The sequence below is a fragment of the Melanotaenia boesemani genome, chromosome 7 (assembly GCF_017639745.1).
Source record: "Melanotaenia boesemani isolate fMelBoe1 chromosome 7, fMelBoe1.pri, whole genome shotgun sequence".
Lineage (NCBI taxonomy): Eukaryota > Metazoa > Chordata > Actinopteri > Atheriniformes > Melanotaeniidae > Melanotaenia > Melanotaenia boesemani.
In genome coordinates this window covers 26,061,099-26,083,952 of record NC_055688.1, presented here as the reverse complement: position 1 = coordinate 26,083,952, position 22,854 = coordinate 26,061,099, and the positions used below count along the sequence as shown (strand labels likewise).

The window sequence follows — 22,854 nt, the reverse complement described above, 5'->3', positions numbered from 1 at the left end:
TACATTCTTATGTTTGTCCTTTAGTTCATTGGTGTACACTGGCTTGACTTTTGCAATAACGCACATTTGAGTGACATTAGGAAGATTTCATGGTCACAGTGTATTGACAGAAAATATATTCTTCCCTTCGTTATTCAGCAAGGTGTCAGAACAGAATCCTTATATGCTCTAAATGTTTATAATACCTGCCCAGTTTGCACCTCCCCCCCAACTCTTTTTTTAATGACTTTACATAAAAACATGCCTCATAGATTAGTCCAACAATTTTCAAACACTAACTGGGATCTCAGTGTGTCTCAGTGAAAACATAATGTCAATTTATAAGGCACATAAGAACTCACCCGCTTCTGTAGGAAAAGAAATGCAACAGATGAAAGCGTGAGCAGGGGGAAATATGAACTTGGAAAAGTCGATGATGTCATGGGTGGAGTATTCTAGCCCATCGTTTCTTGCTGCCTTAATAAACTCTCTCACTGACAGAAACAGATTTATCAGATCAAATCTACCAAAAAAAAAAAAAAAAAAAACGCAAAGGATGCATAACTGGAGTTGGCATGTTTGAGGCAGCCAGTCTGTCAATATGTGAAGAGACGCAGTAAATGTTCAGCATCCGGTCCTTTTCTCCCCAGCCCCATCACCACCACCGCACTGGGAGGGGAGCTCATCCCAACGAGAGCATATTTACATTCACTCACCGCTTCTCTTCGGCTTCTGCGCCTCCCTTTCCACAACGACGACACACACGGTAGTGAGCAGGGTCGAAGTCAAGGAGCTGCTTTTATGTGCCAGTCCGCCCGTAGCTGCAGCCGGCCGCCCGTATCAGATCACATCACATCATCTGCCGCCCTCCCAGCCCCCGGCACGGTGCTAACTGCTGGCGGCCAAGCTACGCTTTTTCTCTGCGCCAGAGGATCCCGGAGCGGCGCGGCGCTGTGGAGCTCTAAACGCAGCCGGCCAATCAGAGAAGCGGACGCAGGACGCTCGACGCGCGGAGAGGACGCAACCATAATAAATCTACCGGTGTTATTTTGCATCTCAGGTAATGAAATCACACATCATCGGGCTGTTTCGTCATGAAGCAGCCTGAAAACACACGTCTGGCTTAGATTGGCAGGATAACTGATGATTTAACACAGAGGAACTTCCTGTCAGGTGTTTGTTTTCTTACATGGAAAGTAATCATCAAAATTACGCTTAATCGCTGCTCGATTTAAATGACTGAATGCATGTAGAGCTCTATGAAATTAAGTTATTCTTGAGTGATTTTAAAACAAGAAAGACCAGACAACCTCGCAGCTTTGATGGACTATTTATTATTTTAAAATGTGCGCTTAAAAGTGTAACATTCACTCAATATATCATAATCCACATTGGCATATCTGGGTATTGAGAAGGTTACTGCCAGTTTTGAAATAAGACATTGAATTATTTAACCACAGAAAATACTGTCAGATTTAAAATCTAACACTAATATAAAGCACAGTTTCATAAGTGTGAACTCAGAGGATGGGAGGAAGGGGAGGAAAAAACAAAACAAAAAGGCACCTTGAGCTGAAAACTTTATAAAAGTTAATGTAGTGTTTAAAAGCAAATAAAAAAACTTTCTTTCTGGTTCTACAAAAAAATACAAATATATATATATAAACAAACAAAAAAAGAAGAAAAAAGATAAGCTACTCAACATTAACATACTTAAAGTACAAAACTATAATCTTTTATCTAGACTTGAAAACATGCACAGAGTTAACACTGACTCTTTTCTTTGGTGAAACTACACTTATATTTTAAAATACATTCCTCAGTTTGCCTTGTGCTGGCTTTCACTATCTATCCGATCCCTACGGTCCACTGGCAAGCTCTTGTCTCTGTGCAGGGGGGATGCAGGTGAAGAGGTGTGGAGGAAAATGATGCACCCAAGTTACTGGTGCTCCAGGAGTGAGGGAGGTGAGAGAGAGTGGCTGAGTGACAACTGGCAAGGGAGGAGAGTGGCTGCTGAAGAACACCGCCTGTCACAGAGAAGCACGGAGCTGAGCGAATGGAGCGCATCACTGCGTCTTCTGCAGTAAAGGGAGATGGAACAGAGATCAAATATCATTGCTGCTGTCACAAAAAGCTGGGATTAAGCACCTGTACTTACCCTTACTGTATATGTTATTAGTTGGCATAAGTAGGCTTTTTGCGTGCTTGTTGCCTGCTTGAGCAGCTTGTTTGTAGAATTCACCTGCTGTCTTCAAGTTCTGCTGCACCCCAAAACCTCTCTCATAACACTGACCCAAGAACAGCAGGGCTGCATCGTCCTGAGTACAAAACAAACACAAAGTTAAAGTTTTTCAAACTTTAAGGACTTTACTTTTATTTGTGCTGAAACAGGTAAATTATTAACATAAATAACACACTGACACCAGAAACCTAAATATTTCATCAATTAACCTTCACTAACATCATGTGAATCAACAGTGAGGATTAGACTAGTGGTAAAATTACTCTTTAACACAACGGCAGTACCAAGCAGCAGAAACCTTTCTGTAGGGATGTTTTAACATTAAAAAGTGGGAGATGATGCATTACTGAGACAATACACTGGGAGGGAGGTGATATGCGAAAAGGCCATTGACAAAAGTCTAGAAGCATCCAGAACAGCACTCACTCCGCTCTCTGCTGCCATCTTCAGATACTGGACAGACTTGCAGCCATATCTCTCTGGATCCCGAGAGTAGACAGAGGCGAGACAGAGCTGAGCCTGAAAAGGAGAAACACAAAGTCGTAACTCAATCAGCTACTACAAATTTCAGTTTATAAAGTGTTATAAAAGTGTTTTTAATGACAAGGAATGAATGGCTTAAAAAAAAAAATTGCTAAATTAGAGTTAAGCTACACCTGTTGCTCTTTGAGAAATTTACTCGTTATATTGAATGTAAAATCAAATCATTAAAATCAAATCGTTATATTTTAAATAACATTTTAATTAAAATTTATGTAGATATATTTTAAATAAAGTATCATCAAATAGTATAAGTTTCTACATATATCTATATAGATATATGTCTCATATATTACACACACACACTTGTTTATTATGCTCACCTTGGTGAGTCCTGCTGCAGCAGCTTCTTCCAGCAGGCTGATCACTGTAGTCAACTTCTCCACACTCTGGTGCCCCCTGCTGGTCAGAAGCAGCTTTGCACAGCAATACTTAGCTTGTTTGTGGCCTCCAGCTGCTGCCTGTCTGTAATAATACAGAGCCTTGGAGGAAAATAAAGGAGTTGTTAAAAAAAAAATATTAATTCATGTAAAAAAAGATTAACTTTTAAATGATCTTTTCTACTTTATATTAATATAAGCTAATATACCAACAGGAGAAGTCAGTAGGATTTAAAAACAGCTCCAACAGCTCAGAACTGACAACATTTAACTTGTCAGTTCAGAGCTGTTGGAGAAGCACAATCAGGCAAAGAACACTGCAATATCTCACTAATGTATAGATTTGTACATTTTCCAACATGCCAGTCACATTCAGAAAAAGTTGCTAGTAATGTTACTTTCTATGGAAGGAAATTAAATGTATGTGAAACTATATTTAGATTAACAAAAAGATATCTTAATGTCCATTAAGTACAAAAAAAAAAACAAAAAAACAAAAAACTAATTCAGTTTCTTTTCAAGTCCTTTAAGAGCTGCAGATAAACTGCATAGATTTAACCTAATTCAGCAGTGGGCTGGGCTACGTTAATGTGACGCATGCTGGATTTCAGAATTTTTCATGCATCCTTGAGATGTTTACATGGATTAGTTTTAGAGCTTCATCACTAATTCTTAATCTCTTGCTCTGCTTGTTGCATGTTCATGTTCGAGGGTTGATCTTTTATAAAAAATGGCTGTCTAATTTTTTTTAAAGAAGCTCAATGGGCTACCATATTTACTGGGAAAACCGGGAAAAGGAGGAATTTAAATATGCAGGTCTCTTCACTGATTTCAGTTAATTAAAAACAACTTCACACAATTTAAGTGTAAAAATTTCTTTTAACTTTCTGAATTTTGTGTAAAATAGAATTTGTCAAATGTCTGTATGGGTCTATTGTGTTGTAATGTTCTGCTGCCATTTTGGTCACAGCTGCCTTACGAAAGAGACTTTTAATTTCAGTGGATTTTTTTCAGAGATCAAACGTTTCAAAATTTTGTACAACTTTTTCTGGTGCTGCATGTAATCCCCAAGTAGTTTCCTGTAAAGAAGTAGGCTGCGGTTGGCCTCTACCAGCTGTGCAGACAGAAAACAACAATGTGATGACACAGCTTTGCTCAAAGTAAAACGTGATCTATATTTTTCAAGATATAAAATTACAAACTGCTTCACAAGAGCCAACAATACAAAAAAAAAACAAAATAAATTAATAAAAAGCATATTTAAAAAGATATGCTTTTAAAAGCAGCCACAGAGTGAACCGATCTCAGAGTCTGGGGGCCACTGAACAAAGGGATCTGTCTCCTTTAGTTTCCAGCTTTATATGGGGCACCATCAGCCGGCCCTGGACCTCAGGGACCTGCCAGGGTGATACGGCTTCAGAAGCCCTCTAATATAACCCGGTGTCTGTCCGTGAAGAGCTCTCCAAGTCAATAAAGAATCTTAAATTGTTGGACTCTGAAACATACTTTGGGGTTTGCTGAGACTCATGACATGTAGTATGTTTTCACTGAGCTCCATTATCTCCGGATGGTTATCTCTGCCTCCAAATTGGTTTAATCTTTTCCCTCTGGCAGCTGGGTTATATAAATATGGGCATCATGGAGAGCTTCCTTGCAAAATGATGGTGTCTCTTTTTAAATAGTACATTATGCCCATTTTTATAATCCATTTAAAATAAAAACTCCATCTCACAAAAAAAAAAGCTTTGGGTCACAAAAAACCTTACCCCATCATTTCTCTACAATATGAGCCATTTTTGTGAACTCACTCATCCTGCAGGAGGTAAAAAGTATCTGACGTGACTGCAGCCTTTTGAAATTCCAGCTCTGCAGTGACTGGCAGATCTTGCTGACCCTCAAGTGAGTTAAAGTCAACCTTTAAGTTGCAATCAAACACAGTTAACTGCCTCACCTTCTCCTTGTCCTGGCCGACTCCTCTGCCTTTGTCGTAACACACCCCGGCGTTAAACTGTGCTTTATTATAGCCCTGCTGAGCTGCAGCCAGAAAGCAGATGAAAGCTTCTTCATACTTCTCACTTTTCACATTTTCTAGACCTGTTGAAAACGCGTGAGAAGAGAGATTAGGCATTAACAGAGAGGAAGAAAATGTAATCTGATATGAAAGTGTGCTAAGCCCTGCAAACTGGATCTGTAATTTCTTCAAGCAGCTGTGTCAGTAAATCATTACCGATGATGTTGAGAATGACGGGAACGCTGGTGCTTCCCACTTGTCTGAGTTTAAGTGCTGCTTCTCCCAGCCTCCCATCATCAGACAACAAACCCTAGAACATCACAAGGAGATAACAAGAAAATAATCAACTGAACGCAGTCATTGATTAACTTTGTGTGGATATATAAAAACTGGGGGGACTGTTTAAAATAAAGCCAGTTCCACCTCTACATCTTTCTTCTCTGTGTTGTCTTGGCTGGCTTCATTCTGCTGTGACCAGGCTTCAAACAGTTGTGATTCCTCTGTAAGCCAGGTAAAAAAAAAGGTACAACAAGAAGAAATGATTAAAGAAACTATTAAGAGACAATCTGACCATTTTGGCCGACAGAACAAACCAGGTGTTAGTGAGTCCTGGCTCAGCAGTTCCCCCTGGTGGTCAGAGCTGGAGCTGTCAGCGGTCAGATGATGCTCACTGCTGATGGAAAGACCGTTGTTGCTGCTGCTGCTGCTGTTCTGAGCAGAAAACTGACCCTGCTTTTGACTCTCTGGCACTGTCTGCAGACACAATACACTCCTTCCTCTGGGCAGGACATACTGTCTAGATACTACAGACAGAAGCGACACAAAAGGGTTTAAATTAGAATCACAAAACACAAACATTAAGATGATTGAAGCTAGTTGTTGTAGGTGTCTTTCAAACAATAGTACAATGATGCCGGGAGGACTCACAAATCTCCAGCAGGATGCGGTAGCCGCATTTCTGTAGAGACAAGGGAGCTGTCAGGGTTCCAGGATTGGGACTGGGCTCAGTGCCAGAGGAGAACCTGGAGTGGATCCTCCTGCAGATCTGCATTAATAGAACCGCCACTGCACCCTGTAGAAACATGTAAACTCCACTGTCATAAGACCATCTCACATGTGCCACGGCAACATTTAATAGTACAAAATGTAGTTATCAAAATGTATGAAATATATTTTTCTTTGTCATGATGGAAAACTTTGAGGTCAAAGAAAGATGACAACAGAGCATTTTCTTATTGTTTTGATTTAATCAGTCTCATTACTTTATTGCTGAGGTTGACAATCTGAAACAATAACAAGGAAAGAAAATGCTACAGATGTGAAATACAGACATGGACAAACTTGTTGGTACCCTTCGGTTATTGAAAGAAAAACTCACAATGGTCACAGAAATAACTTGAATCTGACATAAGTAATAATAAATAAAAATTCTATAAAATTTAACTTATGAAAGTCAGACATTGCTTTTCAACCATGCTTCAACAGAATTATTTTAAAAAATAAACTCAGGAAATAGGCCTGGAAAAAAATGATTTTTCTTTCATTAACCAAAGGGTACCAACAATTTTGTCCATGTCTGTATACTGTTTTCAAATTTGGAAGCAGTGATGCTCCTTTCCTTAACAACTGGCAGTCTCTTCAGATGCCACTTAGATAATGTTAATTCACCGTGTATGTAGACAATAATGAAACTTTGTGTACAGCAGATTGAAAGGTTGCGCACTTACACCTGTTTAATTGGTTATTATTTTAATCATAGGGATTTATGTTGGTTACCAAGATACTGATTTGTTCTAAATACTGGTGTCTGTCAAACAGCACAAGGTGCCGTATCATCAAGCACCATCAGTCAAAAACAAAGCTATTTAACAAAAATTTAAAAAGTAATACAGGACATGTTGATTAATAAATCTTTAGGCTACACACTGATACCCGAAAATGCAACATAAAATGCCTACCCATCCCACAGCATCCAGAGCTGAGTAACGTGGAAACTCATCAGCATATCCAAACTGAAAGTTCCTCTGCTTCTTCCTCCTCCCCCCATCCTCTTCCCTCTGAGAGCTGCAACAACAGAGACACAAAGAACATATAAAAAACACACGTCTGTCTCTATTTCCAGTCTACAGTGTAAAAGAGTCAGGAAAACTTGGTTTGAGCCAGATGGCTTTGTTTCTGTTCCCCCGATGAACTCTGTTCACATGCACACACACACACAAACACACACAGCAGATGCTGCTAGATGATGCAACTAACTGAAAAAGGAAACAGCAAGGACAAAATAGGTTCAAAGAGAGGGTAAAAGAAGATGAAAGGACATGGAAACATTCTCTTTTCATTAAATGATAACATGGCCATGATATGTCTTCAAGCGTGAACACGAAATGTTTGAGGCTTTTTCTTGTATATTTCTTTCACCCATCACGTCCAGCTTTTACTATAAGCTCTGACAAAGGTTTGAACTGTGAAAAAGAAAGGATGGAGGTGTGTACGGTACCTGTTGTCAGAGGAGTGTCGAGATGTGGAGAGGGCAGCTGAGCTGTTGATGACCTCGTCCTCCACATGGTGGTTCTGGGGCAGTCGCAACGTGCTGCTCCCATGGTATCGATGCAGAACTAAGAGGTGGCAGGCGAAGGAACAAAATGAGCATAGATTAAACAGTTAAATAAATAAAAATGTCTAGCCTCCCGTTTAAAGGACATAAAGATAGCAGAGTTTCCAAAAAACTACAAAATGCATTCTGTAACCTAATAATATGTTAATCATGCTTTGCCACTTGAGAGAAATGCTTAATTTAAACAAAAGTAAATACGAATTTTGGAAATAGTTTGACTGTATGTTTGAGAGCTGCTACATACTGATACTGTAATGGTTAAGATTTGAACTAAATCATGTATTAAACATACATCTTATGGGGGACCTGTCTTTTATTCACTTCTCCATTTTACTGTACAAACCATGTGCAACACTGGTACAGTAGTTTTATTGTATTACAGCAATATAACCATAGCCTTCTTTAAATGTGCAGCTATTGAAAGGTTCGTCAAATAAGAAAACTAATACATGTACACGCAGGCCACGTTGTTATATATTCAGATTGTTTAGTCGAGTTTGGTGTACAGCAGCCAATTAACACTGAGCCATATAACGCATACAGAAAGGTTTAACATGGAAAGGTCGAAAACAGAACGCGACAGGAAGTCAGAAACAAGAGCTTCATTGGACAAAAATAAACCTGTAGATGGAGGCAAGTTACAAGTTAAGACATGAACAGACTTGTTAGCTTTGAGCTAAACCTGGGGGGAAGCTAACAATTACCCACTGCACAGAAACCGTAATAATATTAGTTTATTTATGAATAACACAACTTACAACTGAGATTAACTTAAAAGTGAAGAAAGACTTTATCCTGTCTCAGTGTCATTTCTCTCACCTCTTCCAAAGAAACCTTGAACTCTCCACATGGTTGGTCCTTCGCTACAGCTTTAATTACAGTTACCTACAAATATACATGTTTAAATTAATCTGAGGCCGTCTGGCCTTACGATAAGTTATACCAGTGGATTTTGACTACGGTGACCTTCCTGCAGTTTGGCTGGCGGTAAATAAAACCTGTCACGAGTTGTGTCAGAAGAGAACCAACCCGGAAGTGGGTCAGGTGACGCAACTGAGAGAGTTGTAGAAAGTGGTGCATGTAGTATCACAGCTCCTCCTTGTGGCGTTTGAGGGAATTACAGCTTTACCACACCAAACTGCGGAGCTCCGAATCGGCAAGGACAAGGTTCTTGATTATGTATCCAGTATATCAATTATATTACTTACACTTAAGTTATTGGACGTCTTTTTTTCTGTCAGCAGTCCTTGAGATGTTGACATGCTTGTAAAACGTGACAGGAGTCAACGTGTATCTAATTAAATTCAACAAATGCAATTAAAAAAGGGACACGTCTGTTTGCATAAGGTCTAAAACAAGACATGAGATCAGGATAGTTGTCTGTGGACCTGTGAGAAAAGACTGTATGAAGGTCAAAACTTTTAGCATAATCTCAATGGTGTTACATAAACTTCATATATAAGTATAAATGAGTGAATACTATCCATCCTTGATGGATAAAGAAAATAAGAATCTGTTTTAAACAGTTTGAAGACTGGTCTGAACTATTTTGGTTATTCAACCCAAGTCCTTATTTTCATGACCACCTCGATAAATAAAAAACCTTTTTTTAAATCAATGTAAAGAAAGCCACAAATATTAATATTTAATATATTACCTTTTGCTTTATTATTATTAGATAGTCACTAGTGCAACAAGACCTTGACAGTGGAGTAAAAATGCTTCAGTGTGCTAAATGAATTCTAATAACTGAGCTTCATTCTATGAGTAAAGTAGCCTTTTACTACATTTTGAAACTTTACTTGAACTTCAAGCATTTGTAGCACTGCATGTCTGTTTCTAAGGTGAATAGTGCCAGCTCAGTGATGGGGTGAGTAAAGAGAAAGAATTGGTCCTGGTCTGATTCATTTATAGATTGAGTAGATTTAGGATACCCCCCAGGGCTCACCAGTCACTTTGTAGAAGGTTTGTCTTTTCTCTTCACTCCCCATTGATCAAACATGTGACGCATGTCCTGGTACTTTACTGGAACTGCACACTTTTCCAGTCAGATGGGGCTAAACGGGAGGCAGGAAGGAGGAGATGTGCTCTTATGAAGTCAGTTTAAACTCAGAATAATGAACTCTTTGGTCTGTTGCTATGGTGGCACAGTCATGATGTCTTTCACTTACAGTCCTCCTCACGCAAACAGCCTGCAGTAGTTTGTAATTTTTCAGGATTTCTGCTCTTCTAAATAATGTTTGCTGGTTCGCCTGGGACCAGACTGAGCTGATCAGAATGAGCTGGGAACACAGTCTCAGCAGAACTGACTAATTGAACAGTTTGTTTTTTACTCATGTTTCAGTCTGTACTTGAGATTGTACATTTTAGAAATTTAAAGCACAGAGGGGACTCAAACAGCACTAAGCAATTTCTCTCTCTCTCTGTATATATATATATATATATATATATATATATATATATATATATATATATATATATATATATCATTACATCTTAATCAGTTTCTGCTGCCACTGCAAAGAAATTACTCACCAGATAGTGAGAACAGACATAGTAATGGCTGAATGATGTGATGTCAAGTGCTGAAATACTTTGAGGGCAAATGTGAAAATGTTGCTTATGTATTTGATTTATCTGATAGTTGTTGAATATTTATTTCATACATGTAAGTTTAAATAAAAAAAACATAACACGGTAAAAGAATACAATGCATAGCTGATAGTGAAGACTGTCACAGTTTTTCAATGAACTTTGCAGATAGATTTAAATAACATGTCCCAAATGGGTCAGATCCTTTATAAATAATAAAAAACAGGGGTATTATATATATATATATATATATTGTTATAATCAGACATTAAGCATATATACAGTACAGTTCCTTCATTCCCCACTAACACTTCTTAAAGAGCAAGATTTATTTTTAGACCTTTAGGACAGACTGGATCCATTTATTGGAAACAACTAAGCAGGATATTTAAAGAAGGCTTGATACCGATCAACTAGCTGCAACCAAAAATTCATGTTGTCAGCAAACAAACGATTGCAAAATATACTTAGCAAGTTATTTAGATTAGAAAATGTAATCAATAAAAATTCTTGCTCATTTTACTTCTTAACAACCTTTTTTCAAAGCTGAATAGGTGTTTAAGTATACTTCCTTCCATACTGATAAAGGGTGTTTTTTCTTTTAAATTTATTCCAAGCATTGTTCAAAAATCCACTCGCTGCCACAATACCGCCTCTGGAATCTCAAACCTCTGCGTCCTCATTTAGAGTAAGGGGAGGGAGGGCAGACATGAACAGAGGTGCACTGGATGGCCGGGGGACCCGTTTGTTTTGTTAGCTGTGTGTGCTGCTGTGAGGATGGCTTTCATCATGTGTGTGAGTGTTTGGTGAGACATGTTTCCCGTCTTATCACAGGCCTTCACTATCTATCCAGATAATCTGTGAATGTTGAGCAGAGGATTACTGAGGATTTGTTCAGAACAAGGTGATTCTCAAGTTGTAGGTTGTCCTGAGTCACCAGTAAGGATCAAGCAATGCTTGTGTTGTGTAGAGCAGAGACTATCCTTAAGCATCCTTGCAATGAAAGACAAAGCAGCAAATCCTTCAATACTCAAACGGCTTGAAGAGAGAGAGAGAAAAAAACTTAGATTTTTGCAGTAAATTAAGTAAAGGGGGCGGGGGATCTAAAGAAAAAGCACAGGGGGTGTTTCTTGCCCCTCTCTCCCCCTTTTTTCTCTCCCTGCTGGTCGCCTTGGTCACAATTGCATAAACACTACCCTCACACACACAAACACTGACGAAGGCTCAGTCCTGCTATGGCCACCACCACCAACACCACAGAGGAAAGCTCTTTGGTCTCCCCGGCCATCGAAGCACTCCAGCAGCCTGACTTGGAAACTAGCATAGAACCCGACTCAGCAGTAAAGACTGAGCCCAGAGAGGCCCGATGTGACAGAGAGAAGGAGGATGAAGAAGAGGAGGAAGGAGTAGGAAGTTGTGCTGAAGGGCCAGAGGATGCAAAAGGGCAGAGTTTGGATCCAGAGTGGGTGGAAGAGAGGTTCAGGATCGACAGGAAGAAGCTTGAAACCATGTTGTATGGTGAGTGGTATAAGGTGAACTCTGGTTATCTTCTTCATAATTTTTGTTCCCACGTTCTGCGCCATGAGCTTGTCAACAAGTTGTTCAGGTTGATTGCTGTCATGGCCCCCCTGCATGCAGTCCTGCTATCCAACTCAGCCTATGAGCCTGTCAGGGCCTCCAGCTGGCTGCACCCTTGTTGTTCCCATCAGTAACTGCCACCTCCTCAACTCTTGTTGCTGTATCATTGTGATTTATGACCTGCAGTGGCTTATGCATTCACAAGTCCTTTTTGCTATTATCATTCCTGTCTAGGAAGCAGAGGTAACTGCCTCTGTTAGTTATCGCTGCTTGGCAGGTTTATGACAAATGCCTCCCTCGTGTCACAGGGGAAATTCTCTGACTGTGTGCTGCTGCAGCAGATTATGTTTGCTCATGATGGGATGGTGCTTGAGTGAATTCAGTTCTGGTAACTGTTGCTTGTTTTGAATGTGTGTGCAGCTGGGATTTTGCTTTTGGGGTTGTTTGGACAACCTTAGACAGGCAGTAAATATTATCATTTTCTGTAATAAACTGGCATGCTAGATTGGACACTCCTAATTTTTTTTACACATTTCATCTTGGATTTGTAGAAGTTGCTTAATTTCTTTAGTATATTGGGAGGTATTTATGTCAGCAAAACGCTCCTGATGTGATTAGCTGTGACTTCGCTATTTGTGGTTGTCTTTCCCAACCACCACCTTCTTGCTCCACCCCAAACTGTTCCCTTTCCATTCCTTAGCTTTGAGCAGCGTAACCCATAGAGATGAGGGGAGGGGGTGAGGGCGTTCCTGGGGCTCCCTCTGAACCCTGTAAATGTCACCATGGAGCAATGGCCTTTTAAAATTGTTTATATTCCCAGAAAGCTCTTGTTCCAATTGCTTGGCAAATTTCAACCAAGTGAACTTTTAAATGTTGACTTTGCACACTTTGCAGTAAATAGGACAAAAAAGAGCTGCCGACCAACAGAACCTGACAGATCACACTGCAGCACAATTTACATTTTATCTGTATGTTGCCTGTATTCACCTACTGTGTGTTTTTCAGCTCCAAAGCAAAAAGACAGTGAGACTGGAGAGGAGTTTTTTGAGAGAGTGAGTAAAACTTTCACGGAAACTTTTTATTCATAAACTCAAAGATGAAACAACAAAGAAAATCCAATTTGCTCTCCTCTGTAATAATCATTGTTGCTTAAAATCCTTAGTGAAAACATCTCTGCTGCAGTTTCAATATTTGTTTCAAACTCTGCATTGACTCATTAAAGTTTTCATGGAGGTGATAATTGCAGTCTTTGAAATGCAAATGAGGCTTTGTATTCTTAGAATGGATGAGATCTACGCATGTGTGTGTTCTGATTGTGCATACAGTGACAGCGTTTCTCGTGTGTTTCCGTAGATGATGAGAGAAACTAACACTCAGGTGAAATGGCCATCCAAGCTGAAGATAGGGGCCAAGTCAAAGAAAGGTGAACGAGTCTTTATGCTTCATTCTATCACCGCCACCCCCCCCCCCCCCCCCACACACACACACATATATATATATATATGGCATTCAATCTCCTATTTCCATCTAGATCCCCATGTGAAAGTGGAAGGGAAGCGAGCTGATGTTATGGTAGCCAAGAAGAAGATACTAGAAGTGCTGGAAACCAAGGTGAATGAATTTATAAATAAACCTGTGAATGCATGCTTTTACACCCCTGATGACAATTTGTTTGCTTTTAACGTGTGTTTAACGTGGCAGGTGTGTTATTATTTTAGAAAGACAGATGAGTATAGATTGTTAGACTTTGTTGGAGCTGGGTTCTTTAGGGAGAATAATAATAATAAAAAAAACTGTTCCAAACCTCCAAACAAAGGCACTCCATTGTATATAAAATGTGTGGCTTATCTTAAATGTACTGATTAAAATAAGCCCATGCCTTGCAGTAAGTGCCTTCTCCATGACATTAGGTAACGCCCTGCAAACTTTTCTAATCAGTCCATTTAGGAGATAGCAGTTTATTAAAGACATTTTAATCCAGTAAGTGCTTCTGTTTGGACATTCTTATAACTTCATATTTCCTCATAAATTATTTGTTGCTGATGTAAAAGTAGTAAAGTTTATTTCATTGTCTGTGCTTCCAAGAACATATAAAGTCAAGTGTGGACATCTGCATAAATGACATCAGTGTTTGTATGAAAACCAGGTAAACAAAGTGACTCTGAAAATGGATGTGGCCTATACAGAGCACTCCCATGTGATTGGAAAAGGTGGTGGGAACATCAAAAAGGTGATGGAGGTCACATCCTGTCACATCCACTTCCCTGACTCCAACCGCCACAGTGCTACAGGAGAGAAAAGCAACCAGGTAGCAAAGTCACATTTAAATGCACCACCAGCTGCTGCCATGGCAGGGAGCAGATTTAGTTTTATGATGTATATTTTTCTTATTTCTGTAAGGTCTCCATTGCTGGGCCCATAGAAGGGGTGGAAGAGGCCAGAAAGAGGATAAGAGTGAGTAAGATATCTGAACAAGGACTTTATTTATCTCAACATTCAACTTTTTCACAACTACCAGAAACACAAATCAATTGAGTGATCCATTGGATGCTGGCAAAAATACTGTTTAATTTTTAAAACTGTCCCCTATATGCTGTCTATTTTCTAGGACCTCCAGCCACTGTCTCTGACATTTGACCTGCCTGTAAGTCTGGTACCCCAGGCTCTTCCAGATGCAGGTTCACCCCTCATCCAGCAGGTGGTGCAGACTTTAGGAGTGAACGTTAGCTTCAGGACCATACCGCCTCAGCCTCAAACTCAACCTTCCTTTTATGGAAGCTGCTGCACCATCTGGGGTCTGCAAGGCAATGCAGCTGCTGTCAAGGTCAGTATGAAAGATTTCACTCCAACAAGTTACAGTTTCCACACAGCAGATTAAAATCAAAATATCCTGTGTTATGGGATGTCATGACAGGCTTGCATATATCATTAATACAGAAGGCAACCTGCATCTTGATGGAGCTCCTGCTTGGATCAGAAGCCACAGGTGGGGCGGTGAGCAGCCAGCTGGATGTCACCTCTCAGCAGCATCTCTTCCTTCTGGGACAGAATGGTGCACACTTTCTAAGTGTTATGCATCAGACACAGACCCAGATCATCCTGCCGGATCTTAGTGCTCCTCAGAGTCCTCCCTCACTGCTCATTCAGGGCAGTCCTGACGGAGTGTGTCTAGCTCGGCAGCAGCTCATGGTATAGTGGGATTGTTATAGCTTTCAGGGGTTAAAATAACACCTGCTTAAGGGGAAGCAGGTGTTATTTTATCCTAAAACCTTTATTTTTTTCATGTCTGAATCTTTGCGGATTTGTAGATCTGTATACTGCATTTCTCTTTGCTGCTATAATAATAAAATCCTTCTCATTTTCTTAATCTTTTTTTCATATTCATCCAGGACTGTCTGCCTGTGTGTTTGATGTTTGACATGCGCGAAGATGGCGAGGCAGATCCCTGTAAACTGGCTCAGATAATGCAAAATCTGGGTGTCTTCATTAGCGTCAAGCCCAAAGTAAAACAGACCAGCAAGGTAGGTGTAACACAGCTGCTTGAGGTACTATCTTAAAAAAAGAAAAACAATAAAAAAAAAAAAAAAATAAAAAAAAACTGTCAGTCCCGTGTATTTACAGGGGATTCTGCCTGGCACCAAACTATGGAGTTTATGATTATGTATTAAATGTGCACTGGGCTGAAATATTTACTGAAATATTTCTTATAAAAATCTCTTCACTTTAAATTTTCAATGTAAATCTATTCTTCCCCTGTGGATTCATGTGCTGCACAGAGTTGAATACTGATGGAAACATCTGTGTTGATGTATATTTATCAGTCTGTGGTGGTGAAAGGTCTGGAAAGGAACATCTCCTGCCTTTATGAGGCCCGCTGTCTGCTGCTGGGACTAGATTCCTGTGAGACCGCCAAGCTAACAGGAGTGAAACCTGACCTAGTGCTTCCTGGCAGTGGTCTGACTAACTACTGGCTCAACATGTTGCTGCAGCAGCTTCGTCTCTCTGAGCAGGGTGAGCATACACACATATGCGCTTGTGCAGATATGTTTCTATCCAAAAATGGAAGAAAGTGGAAAGCTTCTCTGAATTTCATTTTATAATTTAACTTAGACTGATTCATCTGTACACAACCTGTACCAAGTTTGATCAAGTCGAGCTTTGGAAGTTTACTTTTGTGTTGACGCTATTCACTTTAGTCAGTCATTTATTACACTTTCATTTACACATAATGGCTAAGTGAGAGCAATCTCTCTTTTACAAGGATGTTTGATTTACAAACACTGTGCTTTCATTTATGTTGTACAAAAGTGGAGCCAGGATGGAGAAATGTGTTTTGTAACTTGCACAGTACAAGTATAAATCAAATCTACAAGTCTGTATGTGCAGATAAAATCAACAAGCATTGATCAAATCTTTGAGTTTGAAGAAAATCTACAAGTCTGCAAGTACAAATCAATATTGCAAATCTGAAAATACAAGTCAGTTCTTTGAGTTCAAAGCTATTTTTCTTCTTCAGTTGAAAATATGCTTAACTGCACTCATCTGTCATATTTATCTAATCACTAACTAATCGTAGAGAAAGATTATGTCTGCGTGTGCAACCAAACTTTAATACTGTTTGGCAAAGTGGTGCTATTGTAGAAGTGGCTTGCACTCAAAAATATGATCTGAATCCACTCCTGTAGATTTCAACTGTTTTAACACATACATTCATATATGCAAGTAACAAAACACGTGAACACCTTACATTATAGAAGTTACTAAACATTTCTCTTTCCTAGTTTCATTCATTTTCATCATTGTGGTAATAATTTCTTTCTTTTGGTTTTAAGAGAGCTGTGTTTGCCATAATTCTTTTCCATCAGTTTTTGAAAGTGGAAAGACAAGAAAGGCAGAAACAGCAGAGAACAGAAACAAATATGGGCTCCAAGGTTTGTCACTGGAGCAAAAACTCAGCATCGGTACATGAGTGGGAGTAGGTGCCCAATTAGCAACAATGCTTCATATCTTAGCTTTATTATATTTATTTATTTTTGTAAATTTCCAAGTGTGTTTTTGAAATATTCTGAGGATTTTTTCAAGCATATGCAGAACATACAGATGGACACTTTTTTTAATGAGTTTTTTTTTTTTAATATGCTAATGACACAATATGCTAATACAATCATATATATCATTTCTCCCCTCTCTGACCAGGCTCTGCACCTGCTACAACTACAGAGTTGTCTGGTACTAAACCCCGACCCTCACCTCCACCGGGCCTCACTTCTCCTACTGAGGAGGGCAGGACGGGGCTGAAGGGGACAGAGAGTCGGCCGCTGGAGAAGGTCTTTAAATGTTAATGTTTAAAATGCTACCAGATAAAAGATTGTGAATTTTCCCTGATAAAAAAAGACTTGCTTTTGTCCTCTTCCTTAGATCCTTGAAAATGAATATCAGTCTGGTCAATCGGAGGATGAGAGCTCAGAGGTTGTGGTGATGTCATCAGCTGAGGTGTGTGATGCAGTGAACTGCAGCATCAGCAGGATGGGGTTGAACGGTCGGAGGGGGAGTCTCCAAAGTCCAGAAATCACTAAGATTCTCAGCCAGGGTAGACGGCATTCGACAGGGCAGGCGCTAACATACAGGTGAGCAATCCCAGACGTTTGCGACACTTCCTGTTTCAGATATCCTTTGATGATCTTTCCTTGACATTAAACTAAGTGGACCTACGTCAAAAGCCAACTCATAACTTAATGATTAAACGGTGAACCTTATGAAGACCAAGATGATGCATCCAGATGGAAGGTGAGTCATCACTGTGAAGAGATTTTGTTCCCAATGCAGAGTGATTAATATAGGTGCTCACACACAACTACCCACCCACACACATACATATACTTACATGTTCTAGATCTGTCAGCACATGCATCTTGCAAACACAGAAAACCACATCAGACAAAGAGAATCTGTTGACTTCATCTTAATTTGCCATTTTGGAGCTTTGTAAATACGACAACTTAGCAGAGCCATGCAGTTTTATTACTGCTTTAATACTACATGCTTTACTACATTCTTTAATTGAATAAACTTGGTATATGTAAAGCATCATGACATTGTCTTTGAAATGCCCCTATAGAGCTGCTGCTGCTACAGTAATGAGGGGATCAGATGTTTCATGCAGCCATTGCACTTTCACCTAACCTTGTCTCAAGGTGTGTGTGTGTGTGTATGTCTCATGAATGTGCCAGATTGCTGAATGCAGAGCCTGAAGGAGGGAGGAATGAGTGGAGGAACAGCCTGAGGAGAGATGTGGCTCTGGCTGACATTGTTAATGCTGACTCATCCCAGGCTGAGGTGAGGAAAACAGGAATTACAGGCTTGTTTTTTTGTTGTTGTTTTTTTATGTTTTTGTTTTTGTAAGTTTTCTGACCAAATCAAGCCATTCCACCCATGGACAACCTCCCGATTATGAGTAATTCTTAGTATTGAGTCATTAAAATCTCCCTTAAAAGCTCTGTTGGATAGTACATGAACAAGAATAGGAAGAGACAAGATGAAGTCATTAATATTTCAAATCAAAATAAGATAAGATTGTAAATAACAGGACCCTTTTATTTAGATGATTATGTAATCTACACATCCTTGACCCTGGTGGAACTTGATTTCAGGAACCAACTTTAGTGTTTGTTTTCTTCACTTGTCATCTCACTTTCAAAGGTTACCGCAAGGAGGTTTAACAAGTTTACCGCTGCAGCAGCAGGAACTGTTCTTTCATGCAAGTGTTTGTTCCTGCTGTAAATTAGTTTCCCACTGCATATCCTGAGCAACCATAGGGGGAAAAAAATCAATTTCATGCATTATTTACCTTCTCTATTTGTTGTTTGTGCTTTGTAGGATTATGACTATGAGAAAAAGAAACTGCTGGCTACCAGAGGTTAGTACTCCTAAATGTTTTCCAGGTTTCAGATTTTTTTTTTTTTGTAACCTGTTTATTGATACAGGAGATATTCTGCAGAATAATATGTTAACATCCATTGTACAGGAGGATTTGGGACCAAAATTTCCAGATAAGTGTTGGTTTTTAAGCAGAAGAGAGCAGAGATGGCAACACTAAGTAGTAGTTTGCTTTGTTGTAAAAGTTTAGTCAAATTTTTGTTGAAACAACTTAAAGTCATATGATTAAACTAGATATATTGGCCTCCTTCTGTTTATATAGGAAAATTATGGAGGTAACAGACTGATATTGTAAGCACAGGAGGGCATTTCAGCACTACAGATGCCAAGACAACTGATGAGGGGGACCTGTTTATGAGCTGTGCTGTGCCAAAGTTATAATATACTAATACTGGGACTCCCACACTATTCACACTGGGTGGATACTCAATGCAGACACACTGATACACACATACATACATGTGTCTGCACTGATACACATGTTGCAAATGCTGCCTTATCCATCATGCAGAATGAGAGAAACTGAGGAGACCTGCAGCCAAATGGTACCAAATTCCCTCTGTTGTTTTATAGGATTATAAATTAGCACATTCAATGGGCCATCTGCCTCACATAGCTATTAAGATACCCATATGCCAGTATATGAATGGGTCTTTACTCACAGATGCACACAAGCACATGCAAACCAACCGGAATAATCCTGTGGATATTACTCTTGGTGTGGAGTGTTGTTACCATTTTTAATCACACATTCACACATGGAGGAAACCAAGGGTTTGTTACTAGACTGTGTATTCCAGTCTCAGCAATCTGTGTTTTATAGTGTGCCACACTCTGGCTATAAGTAATGATTAATTATTTAACACATAAACCTATGCATTTCATTATGAATATGGTTATTGAAGAATCAGATTTCACTTACTGACAAAGATGACAGTATCATTGTTTTTAAAACTACTTTTAATACTACTATTAACATCTTATAGGAATGTTTTTTTTTACCTGTGGGTAACAACCCTACTTTTTCCCTCTTTGTGTTTGTGCTGTATGTACTGTCAGCCATGCAGAGGAAGCCGGTGGTCACAGAGGTGCGGACGCCTACAGACACCTGGAGCGGCCTTGGCTTCTCCAAATCTATGCCCGCCGAGGCTGTTAAAGAGCTCCGCAACATCAGCCGGCGCAGCTACAAACCTTACCTCAGCACCTGTAACAATCAGCAACAGGTGCAACAAATCTGAAACTGTAAACAGACTTAGAAGTTATATTTGTCCAAATCATAACTGTTTCATCAATAATTAAAATTTAGCTGCTTTCACTGAATTCATTATTCTGGTTTTTTCCCCCAATTTTCTTTTTGCTGTGCTTGTTTCATTGCACTGCAGCTTCATTTATTGCTTTTACCCTCTAACAGTTTGAGATATTTATTTTTCTGTGTGGTAAGCCTGCAAATTTGCATGCTCAGTTGGCTCTGATACCATTGTCACAGTCAATGCAGTTACTCCACTGCAACATGTATACCTGACATATTCACAGCTTTTTATAAACACAATGAATTTCAGCTCGGTTGTGAGAGTAGAAAGCAGGCGCACTTAGGCTTTAAAGAAGAAAATACATTCCTCAGATAAGATAAATTTTCCTCTGAGATTCAGAGAACTGAGAAAAGTCTGACTTTTCTTGTCACATGGATAACCAAAGGGGTGAACGAGCAGGTTCAGAAACATGAAAAATGCCCTTTTTCTTTTTAAATCTTGACAGAAAAGTCCACACACATGTTAAGAGTTTGTGAGCACTTGGAGCCATTTGCCAGATGAAAAGAGAGAATGATGCAGCATAAGGTGGTGTTGTTGGTTGAAATGTTTGTAGATGAGAGAGACAGGAGTTCATCAGTAACGCTATCTACATTTCTCTCTGCATTTAGTCGTGGGCTGCTCAGACAGGAAAGTTGTCTAACGGCAGCGACTCTGAAAACTGGAGGGACAGACGAGGATCCACAACCCTTCCTGTCTCCTCCTCTTCCCCTTCTTCTTCATCTCCATCTTCTCCTTCTTCACCTCCACCAGCCTTTTCTACTTCCTCCTTTCCTGGATTTACATCCTCAATGAATAGGAGCAGAAGCGACAAACCCTGTAAGTGGCACCTGTGTGGGCTCATTGAGGCTTGACAAATCTCACTGCATGTTTTTCCCTCAGGCACTGTAAACCTTCACCTCTGAAATTTTTTATGTCTAGCGGAGAGTTTTGTGAGCAGCTGCTATTTTGATGGCATGTGCTCATCCAGAAGGGCATCGACCTGCAGCCAGCGGAGCCCCTCCCCAATGTTGACAGATGATCTGTCCGAGCTGCTCAGCCAACTTGGCCTTATTAAATACATTGATGTGTTTGAACAACAGGAGGTAAATGCATGCGTAAAGGTGCAGTGAAAATAACATTCCTCATTTAATTCATTATCAATTACTCAGGCAGGGGACTAGTTTTGATTAACTAGATAGCTGGACTGCACACTCTTTCTTTTAATCCAGCCAAAAAAAGTAACGCATTAGGAATGACAATCATGATATGGCTGTGTGTACTCACATAGATTGACTACCAGACATTCCTCACTCTGTCCGATGAAGATCTGAAAGAAGTCGGAGTCTCCACCTTCGGAGCCAGACGCAAGATGCTAATAGCAATCTCAGGTGAGAATCTGCTTTCCTGTAGCTTAAAGTCATATGTGTTTCTCCATCTGTCAAGGTGGTGGGATGAGTTTGCCTCATCTCGTCAAATAATTTGTCCCCTGAGTCAGACCTGAACAAGAGCAAGAGGAGACTGTCAGATACACCTGCAGTGAAGCCTGGCTACCTGGAAGGGGGTGCAAGTGGCAGACTTCCACGAATCATGGATGTGGAAGTTGCAACTCAGAGTAATCGCTGGTGAGAGGAGACAGGAACCATCTCTGAGATTCACCTAATGTGGAGACTGTAATTATGCAGTGACACTGCCTCCAGTAAAAAAGCCTCAACTGCTTTTTATTTCCCAGAAGTGGAAAAGGATGAAATTACCCCGAAGAGCAGCAAATGTTATGTATTTAAATCCAGTGCCTTCATTCCACAACCATAATCCAAAGCTTTTATATGTATAATTCAAGACAAGGAGGATTTTCCTTCCAAACCCGAGGCTTCACATGCTGAACACGTGTGTAGTATTTGTTGGAATAAAGTGCCTTCCTCATGTAAATTCCATACTTTGACCATGTTAACTAAAACATATATGCAATTGTAAATAGATATTTTTTTAAAAAATGACATTCCAGTTTAATAGTGATGATAATTAAAATGTTGTGGTTAAAGTTTATCAATGAAGATTGTGCCTTTATTAAAGAGTAGACATAAAAGATAATAATGCCAGATTTATTTCAGGGGCAGTGCAGTTATATGATCAGAGCCTTAAACGTATGAGCCACTAGGATGCAGCTCAGCATGAAATTATCAGTAAAAATCTCTAAATAACAGCTGCAGCATGAACTAGTCGCCTACTCACAGCTATGTCCACCACCAGAGGGCATCAGTGGCACTTAGTTTCTAAATATTGGCGTTGCATTAAAAATGATGGACGTGTTTCAAAATGAAACTGTATTCTAATTCCTGGTGGACAAGGTGGAGTTAGTTCTTAAATTTCTAAAGGGAGCAATCAGATTCAGACAAACATAAATAAAACAAATACATATTTTGAGTGTTTTCGACTTCTTGCCTGAATGTTTCATCTTGATTTATTGTTGCTGCCAGAAATGATTAATGTATGAGTAAGAGACTGCACCCGGCCAATGAGTGTTATCAGAGGGTCATAATTTGCAAATTTAAAATCGTGTTGTTGGGAAACGTCGAAGTGAGTGATCCAAGATACCTCTGCTTGGGGGCATGCAGGGGTCTGATCTGCTCAGGGACTCCACAAGCTGGCTGGTTCAGTGGTAGCCAAGCATGAAAGAGAGAGTGAGTAGAAGTGGT

At 39.7% G+C, this 22,854-nt stretch overlaps 3 protein-coding genes across 7 annotated transcripts in view; 1 reads left to right on the top strand and 2 right to left on the bottom strand.

Annotated features, from left to right (window-relative positions):
• The window catches only part of LOC121643052 (amyloid-beta A4 precursor protein-binding family B member 2), a 42,874-nt gene extending 41,952 nt beyond the window's left edge, over window positions 1-922 (bottom strand). For 3 of the 5 annotated variants that reach the window (XM_041990240.1, XM_041990242.1, XM_041990241.1), the window contains exon 1: window positions 696-922. The gene's annotated coding sequence lies outside the window, so the exon portion shown is untranslated. The remainder of the gene's footprint in view (window positions 1-695) is intronic. The other 2 variants (XM_041990243.1, XM_041990244.1) reach the window with 1 other exon arrangement.
• Window positions 923-1,297: 375 nt separating this feature from the next.
• On the bottom strand, window positions 1,298-8,805 carry dele1 (DAP3 binding cell death enhancer 1). Its single transcript, XM_041990836.1, has 12 exons — window positions 8,586-8,805; window positions 7,650-7,767; window positions 7,111-7,216; window positions 6,080-6,224; window positions 5,746-5,955; window positions 5,576-5,652; window positions 5,369-5,462; window positions 5,093-5,235; window positions 3,085-3,243; window positions 2,648-2,740; window positions 2,138-2,297; window positions 1,298-2,057 (listed from the first exon to the last, which is right to left on the bottom strand). Exons 1-12 carry the CDS (start codon window positions 8,614-8,616, stop codon window positions 1,828-1,830), a joined length of 1,566 nt encoding a protein of 521 aa, XP_041846770.1. The 5' UTR covers window positions 8,617-8,805; the 3' UTR covers window positions 1,298-1,827.
• Window positions 8,806-11,587: 2,782 nt separating this feature from the next.
• Window positions 11,588-22,529, top strand: bicc2 (bicaudal C homolog 2). The gene is made up of 19 exons (XM_041989351.1): window positions 11,588-11,876; window positions 12,942-12,988; window positions 13,290-13,359; window positions 13,468-13,547; window positions 14,083-14,244; window positions 14,337-14,390; window positions 14,545-14,760; window positions 14,874-15,125; window positions 15,326-15,457; window positions 15,758-15,947; window positions 17,133-17,263; window positions 17,355-17,563; window positions 18,167-18,272; window positions 18,813-18,852; window positions 19,932-20,095; window positions 20,791-20,998; window positions 21,101-21,264; window positions 21,450-21,549; window positions 21,657-22,529. Exons 1-19 carry the CDS (start codon window positions 11,594-11,596, stop codon window positions 21,785-21,787), a joined length of 2,739 nt encoding a protein of 912 aa, XP_041845285.1. The 5' UTR covers window positions 11,588-11,593; the 3' UTR covers window positions 21,788-22,529.
• The last annotated feature ends 325 nt before the right edge of the window (window positions 22,530-22,854 follow it).

What these genes read in the sequence shown, in the direction of transcription:
- dele1 (XM_041990836.1), bottom strand. Translation starts at nt 8,616, where the DNA reads ATGTGGAGAGTTCAAGGTTTCTTTGGAAGAG. An exon ending in TCAAGGTTTCTTTGGAAGAG is followed by an intron (nt 7,768 to 8,585) that starts GTGAGAGAAATG and finishes GCCACCTCTTAG; the next exon opens with TTCTGCATCGATACCATGGG. An exon ending in CAGAGAAGAAAGATGTAGAG is followed by an intron (nt 5,463 to 5,575) that starts GTGGAACTGGCT and finishes GTGATGTTCTAG; the next exon opens with GGTTTGTTGTCTGATGATGG.
- bicc2 (XM_041989351.1), top strand. Translation starts at nt 11,594, where the DNA reads ATGGCCACCACCACCAACACCACAGAGGAAAGCTCTTTGGTCTCCCCG. An exon ending in TAGCTCGGCAGCAGCTCATG is followed by an intron (nt 15,126 to 15,325) that starts GTATAGTGGGAT and finishes ATATTCATCCAG; the next exon opens with GACTGTCTGCCTGTGTGTTT. An exon ending in GCTTCGTCTCTCTGAGCAGG is followed by an intron (nt 15,948 to 17,132) that starts GTGAGCATACAC and finishes CTCTCTGACCAG; the next exon opens with GCTCTGCACCTGCTACAACT.